This window comes from Calidris pugnax, unplaced genomic scaffold (assembly GCF_001431845.1).
Source record: "Calidris pugnax isolate Ruff unplaced genomic scaffold, ASM143184v1 scaffold252, whole genome shotgun sequence".
NCBI lineage: Eukaryota > Metazoa > Chordata > Aves > Charadriiformes > Scolopacidae > Calidris > Calidris pugnax.
In genome coordinates this window covers 4,619,075-4,626,206 of record NW_015091118.1, presented here as the reverse complement: position 1 = coordinate 4,626,206, position 7,132 = coordinate 4,619,075, and the positions used below count along the sequence as shown (strand labels likewise).

Sequence of the window (7,132 nt, the reverse complement as noted above, 5' to 3'; positions counted from 1 at the left end):
AACAATCTCTGTTTTCCTTTCCATCTCCAGCATGATTTGTGAACCCAGCTGAAGATAAGATAGATTAATTTTTTAATACTTAGCCAGATTTTAACTTTTTTAGTCCTGGAAGTGCAAATGAGTATTATTTCTTCTGTGCTTTGTGTGCTACATAAGGCAGTATATTTTTAAGGTAGGACCTAAGATTATATAACACAGAATAGTACTTATAATGTTTGGAGTAAAACTTTATAAAACTACTGACTCATGCAGATTATTTCTGTCTACAAAATTGCTATGCCATTAAAAAAACCCAACATACTCTTTACTGCATCAGTAATTCATGTACTGTTATTGTAGGCATTTAAGTGGTATGGATGCAAGTAATTTATTTGCAGATAGATTTTTTTTTTTTTTTTTTTTTTTTTTTTTTTTTGCCAGGCCTTCTGCTCAATTCTTTTATTCCCCGACCTTCTGGGCATATTTTTCCCTTTTCATGTCACTGGAATCTTTCTTTGTTTCAAGTCTCTTCCCTTTTCTAGAATGGTCTCATCTGCAAGAAAATCCATTATATCTAAACCAATCTTGATTTTTGTTCTTAAAAAGGCCTGACACTGAAATTTCCACAGCCACCTCAGTAGTCAGTTCCAATGCTTTCTTATCTGTTAGAGAGCTTTTTCTTTCTAGAAGCTTAAAAATTCTTAATGGTGTTGTAAGTCCTTTATTTAGCACTCTAGCTAGAAGTAATTGATTCTTTTCTACTTGTGGACAACTTTTATATTTTTGAATATTGTTGTCATGTCTCACCTCTATCTGATAGAGGAGGAGACTTGAAAAACTCTAATAATTCTTGCTTTTCTCCGAGTGCTCTGCAGTTGGTCACATCTCTCTCTTTTTTCCAAGTTTTATCCCTGAATTTGGTTATGCTACTCTAGTTGAAGTTTTGCTGGTGACCAGTGGAGCTGAAATGTTATTTCATATGTTTTACAGATCATATTCCAGGCTTGACACTTCAGTTTAATGGTCATTTTGCAGGACCATGTCAATATAGATCCATGGTTGACTTGTGATTCACTGTGATCTCTCAATCCTTCACTGCAGAGCTGCGTCCTAGGCAATTCTTCTGGTTCTTCTTTCTGTACAGATAATTGCTGTTAAACTATAGAATCCTTTACTTTTCCTTACCAGATTGATTTTTAACAGTTCTCAAGGCTGCATTTTAATCCTGTTCTTTAATGTTCTTTTACTTTCCATCTGGAATAGATGTTTAAACCCTGCTTACTACATCTGTGTTATTAATGAAAGTATTAAATAACTGTTCATGTAGTATTTCATGTGGTTTACTATAAATACTATTACACACATAATAGGTAGTTTTAAACATACACAAACACATTTCAATGTGTTAGCACAGGTGGCTGCTCAGACAGGAGCCACAGGTGCTTTGAGCTTGTGGTGCTCTCTCCTCCATGGGCTTATTAAGATGCCAAGACTCCACCAATGTACTCTGCTGTGTTTTCTGCTCATAATATTATGGTTTGTTACTTGACATAAAGCTAATGAGGATAAATCTGAGGATAAATCTGCATTAGTCATCCATGTGGACTCTTATACTATCCAATAGGTAGAATAAAGGTGTCTTGGCATATCTTTACTTTAATGAGGAAGAAAACTGTCCCCTTGGGCAATTAGCATGTAGAAGATAGTATATTTTTTTTCTTCCGCTTGTAAATGAGTATTTATATTGTGTTTAAAAAGTATTCAGAGTTCTACGGATGAAGATCTTGTGAAGATGAGGTGGATTTGTGTATTTAGAAGCTGGATACTCTCTAATTTGTGTCTTGAGAGAAAAAACCCAACCCAACCTTAAAAATGGCAGTCCCACTGCCACAGTCTATCTCAATACCTAAAAATCCCATTTTACATCAGGTGTCCTTTTTCTGACATTCTGAAGTGGGAATTTTTATTGCGTCCTTTGTAATGTAATTTTTAATTGAAACCTTTCCTATCAAATACATATCAAATAAACCAGTTCTTATATATGTGTTTTGACCTTAAGCAAAAGGCAAGGCTGAACACTTGACCTTAGCTTTTGTAGATTTTGGAAAAAACAAAACCTTTTCAGGAATCCTGTTGCTGCTTTCTTGAAGAAAGGTTGAAAGATCTTACAGAATAACAATCTCTGCAGAGACCCTTCACATGTACCCTGTGAATTAATTAAAATCAGCAGCAATTCAGAAGTCCCAGTTCCAAGAGTATTCGATTCAGATTGCCCCGTGGTCTTTCCTCCAGGAGGGAGAAGGCTGTGGATTCTTCCTGGCAACTTTCTGTTGTAGAGATCTGTCCTGTAGAGGGCACCAAAGAACACAAATTATTACTGCTTTAAATCTGATTATTTGGGGGAGTGGAAGGATGAGGCAGGTGAATAGAGGGAATGGGGGAAAAAGGAAAACCATAGTAATAATGTTACTAATACCACTCCTTGACCAATACCTCTGCGTTGTGCTCCAAACTCTTTATGATATTTGCATACTGAGGTGTGCAAATTAAGCCCATTTGAACCAGTGGGAATTTACACTGAACTGGTTTCTTTGGTATTCTTAGTTAAAACTAGTACCAACCCAAACTGAGCAGTCTCTTTCTTCCCTTTATTTACTGTTTCAGAGAACTAAGATGTGACAAAGCATTTAAAAATGGTTCTGGGAGGTGAATGGAATATTCATCAGTCCGGTTTACTTTTAGGTGAATATTTAGTTAGACACACATGGTGCATGTAAGTCTAAATATTTATTTCATCTTTTGAATTCTGTGAAATGCTTGATATATCCTTCTTCTAACTATGTAGTATAGCTTCTGGTGCCCGGGGGATTATAACAATATTGGCTGAATTACGTTAGAGTTTTCACAACATTTTGTGCTACATATTTCCAGTTATGTCAAATTTCAAATGAAGCTTTTCCTAAAAAATATTTTCCTGGGGCACCAAAGAAACTCAGGTTGGTGGCAAGAGTTCTGGTTCAGATTGTCAGCATGCAAATAAGGGGCTTAGAGGTGAAGGTGTCTGGAATTGGAGAAGGACCGTGAAACTGGAACAAATAGCTGGATGTTGACTGCAGCAAGACTGGAACAGGAACATACTGGGATAGAAAAAAGAATCTGTGCCCAAAACAGCACGGTCCCCTTTTGGTTACTTTGCTTTTCTGGCTTGAGCAACAGAAGACCTTAAGCCAAGAGCTGTACTGTTTTGATCCCACTAGATGATAAAAAGTCTATAGACTGTATGACAGAAGGAGTGGGTTTTGAGATACAGACAAGGAAACAGTGGTCTCAGTCAAAGAGTGTAAGGAAATTAAATTATTTGTTGCTTCTGAGATAGTTTTTATAAGAACTATGTTGATCAGTTGAATTGAATTTTCTGCAGTCACATATTGTTTATTAGTCATTTTCTGAGTGCCTGACATCAGGAATCTGATAACCAGATTAGCAGAAGTGGTTGATCTTCATGGATAGGGCTGAAGTTGTTGGATGCTGTGCTTGGGCTGTGGAAATGAGACGTGCGGTGAAGCACTCCTCTGAAGAAAGCTGTTTCAGGTATCACACCATCATGTAAGTTAGTGCTTGAATAACTGAAGTGACTTCTGATGAAGTCACCTTGTGACTGGACATATCACCAGCCTTTGTAATCACTATGTCCAGCGACGTCGGTGACGGTGTACTTCCTTTCTAAAACCATAATGATATTTCCTCATGTGGTTTAGGGAGGTGTTTGTGGAACTCCCAGGTATGGTCATGATAAGTACAAAACAGAATGCAGATAATGTGTGTTCAGATTGGAAGTTTACCAATATTCACCGGGCTCTGTGACATATACAGAAGAATAAGTATCTATGCCTTTTTCAATAATGGATCCTTTGAATGGTTAAGTGAAAAGATTTCTCCGAATTGGCTGATATTCTGATGATATTTCAGATTATTTTGCTTTGTTTAGGAAAGAGATACAATGCCTGCTGTTCTGGACGCAGCATGACTGCCGTATGCAGAGAGTACCAGGAGATTGAAAGTGATTGTTGTCCAGAATAGGATTCCAAGATTATATTAATTTTAATATTTAGGAGACTATGCTAGACAGATAGTGAGTCATAGTCTGTCCTAACACAATCTGCAGAAAACTTGCACTGAGCTTAACAGTCTATGAGAAAGAGTTTAAGAAAAAAAAGTCCTTCTGCTGCTTTGTATTTTGTTACTTGTTAGAACAGTTTGAAGTGTTATCTGATTATTATTATTTTTTTTTTAAATCTAGTAAAGCACTTTCAAAGTAATGGTAGCCTGAATGTGAATAAATCAGTGTAATGTCTTCATTAGAGTTTTCCTCTGCTGCTCTTTACTGTCAAATCACCCACAGCCAGTTGTTTCACTCTTAAGAGGGAGAACAGTGATCATTACTTTTTATAATTTTTGCATTTCACTTTCTGACTCAGCTTTCTTCCACTCATCAGTCACTCTTGCCTATTTGTTTAGCTCTCCCACAAGATTGACCTTTGCTGGATCTTATCTGGTGTCCTCCTGCTGAGTCAATGTACAGAGTCACTATTCGTGTCATGTCTCAAAATCCACCCCTGTGGTAGGAATATTTCCTCTGGCCTATGGGTACCTCTTATGGTACCCATAAAGATGAAGTTGGTTTAAAGATATATATAGATATGTATATATACAGACACACAGAAGGGAATAAACTGTTCTCCTGTGCTTTTATGTCATATTACTGGGTCCATAATATCAGTTATGTGGTATACGTGCATGTGTATGTGTACATAAAATTCACCCCCAAAGTATTTCAGTAATGTGAAAACCTCTGTATAATGGACATAATGAAAACAGCTTGACAGTCATCAAGGTTTCTTTTCTTAATAAATTGAAATACCGATTTTTTTGAAGTCATGGGCTTCCCATTTTGCTGCATGCAAGTAATAGCTAGTGGAGAGTAAATTTCAGAAACCTCCTCCTCACCCAACAGTGTTACAGTTCATAGTAACATCTTCGTCTGATGGCAAGGTGGTCTCTAAAATACTTTGCCTGGGATAAGTCTATGCCTTTTGAGGAGTTATTAGGGGATAAGTGGAACTTAACTAACCATTTCAAATGTTTGTAGTTTTTTGCTCTATAGAAGAGTAATCCTCCATAGGATAGGCTTTGGGAAACAGGGCTGGTTCATGTAGGGCTCTGATTTTCTTTTTTTATTTATCTAAAGACTTGTAGAAGAATAGTCCTCTGGGGTTGGTCAGATCTCACTGGGATGAAGATTATCACAAATAAATAAGGTTTGTTCCATTTTTCTGAGCAGAATAATAAAATAGTTTCATACAATGCAAAGGACAGCAAAGGAAACCAACAGCATCCTGGGTTATACGGACAGGAGAATTGCTGGTAGACTGAAGGAAGTGATTATCATCCTTTACTTTGCATTTGTTAAGCCACATCTAGAATACTCTTGTCAAGTTTTGGATATCCCCAGTGCCGGAAAGTCATTGACAAACTTGAGTGAGTTGAGGGAAGGGCTGCCAAAGTGACCAGGGCTGGATCTGGGAGGGCTGAGTGTACACTTGGACCCTTCCTGTGATTGTAGGGTTATACAGTCTTCCTCCAAGTTCAGTTCTACATTAAATTTAAGACTGTGGCTATAGTAGTTGGTTGTCTGACAGCACTTAGGAGTCAGAGTATTGTCTTCTTGTTTTGTTATATATTGATTTCCCATTTTTGTTTAAGTCTGTCTGTGGTATAAGGAACTTTTTTTTTTTTTTTTTTTACTGTCTAAATATCTTTTCATACTCATCAAGCTGTAGGCTTTCTGCAGCGGGAACTGATTAAGCACAGTCACACGCTGATTTGTAATATGGCGAATGCAATGAGGAGGAAAAGGAAAGGATAAACTCTTAAGAAAAATGCACGATAACAGTTAAATTCCATTTGTTTTAAATCTTATCATTTTGCAGCAAGCAGAATAACCAACAGCTCATAGTGTTTTGATTGTGGTCTGCACATAGTGCAGAATGTTTCCACAAAACAAATTTTGGCAGTTATGGCCGCATGAACATTTTTCCAAAAGATGCAGTGAGAGTTGTGAATAGTCCCAAACTCAGTCTTCTGAATTGCACTATAAACAATTATTGTAGTGTTATATACAAAAAACCTAATATACTTTCACATTGTGTGCTGCTGTTTATCTATAGGCATGAATTTATATCAATTTAATGGATACAGAACTCTCAGCACTCAGAGCTCATGCTTTTTTTGAGTTAACGTTGATTAATAAAAGTGAAATTAAGCAAAAAGAAAATATTTTGAATTAAAATAAAGACAGGCAGGTTTATACTGCAACATTATTTTGTTTGAACACTGCAATGATGTGGATGGATAAGGCATAAGGTTATTTGGCACTGAACTCAGGTACAACAGGAGTTGGTCATCTAACCCTCTTACTCTCCTTAGGAAAATTCAAATGCTATTATTTAAGCCTGCCTCTTTCTTGCATTCATTTTACCAAACTCTCCCTTTCTAAACTTGCTCGTGTGGATTTCCTCTTTAGTCAGTGGTGGGGTAAAGCCACTTTCAGGTCTTGGAGGTCCTGATTTCATCATTTGTCTTAGGATGGATGAAACACTTGCTGAAGGTGCCTTGTCTTCCCCTCTGCACTGAGAGTTCAGGGGGCCTGGAACTCCTGCCACTCAGCAGGTGAAGCAAAGGGACAAATTCCCCTATAGAAAACCAGTGATGTGACCGTTTAATGTTTTTTTTTTTTTTCCTTTTTTCTACAGGTCCATGAAGGGTTCTTGGAAAGCAAGACTGCTCCGATAAATGTCAGTGCCACCAGCAGTTCTCCTGAGAAAAGGAGCACTGATTTACGTATATACATGTTGTGTTTCCTGCCATTCCTGATCCTCCTGGTCTTTATTCGTGACCTTAAGAGCCTGTCCTTTCTTTCTTTGCTTGCCAATCTGTCCATGGCTGTCAGCCTGGTGATCATTTACCAGTATATTGTTAGAGTAAGTATGAAAAAGTTAATTACCTTTTTTTTTTTTTTTTTTTTCAGTCAAAAGATGATCTACAAGCCACAGAAGGCGAGGCTGGCCAATATATTTATTTTTTTTTCTCTTTT

General features: G+C 37.1%; 1 protein-coding gene across 3 annotated transcripts in view; it reads left to right on the top strand.

Annotated features, from left to right (window-relative positions):
* The window catches only part of SLC36A4 (solute carrier family 36 (proton/amino acid symporter), member 4), an 87,445-nt gene that overhangs the window by 12,950 nt on the left and 67,363 nt on the right, over window positions 1-7,132 (top strand). For 2 of the 3 annotated variants that reach the window (XM_014958360.1, XM_014958362.1), the window contains exon 7: window positions 6,792-7,019. In XM_014958360.1, the coding sequence (XP_014813846.1) occupies window positions 6,792-7,019 (228 nt within the window). The remainder of the gene's footprint in view (window positions 1-6,791; window positions 7,020-7,132) is intronic. The other variant, XM_014958361.1, reaches the window with a different exon arrangement.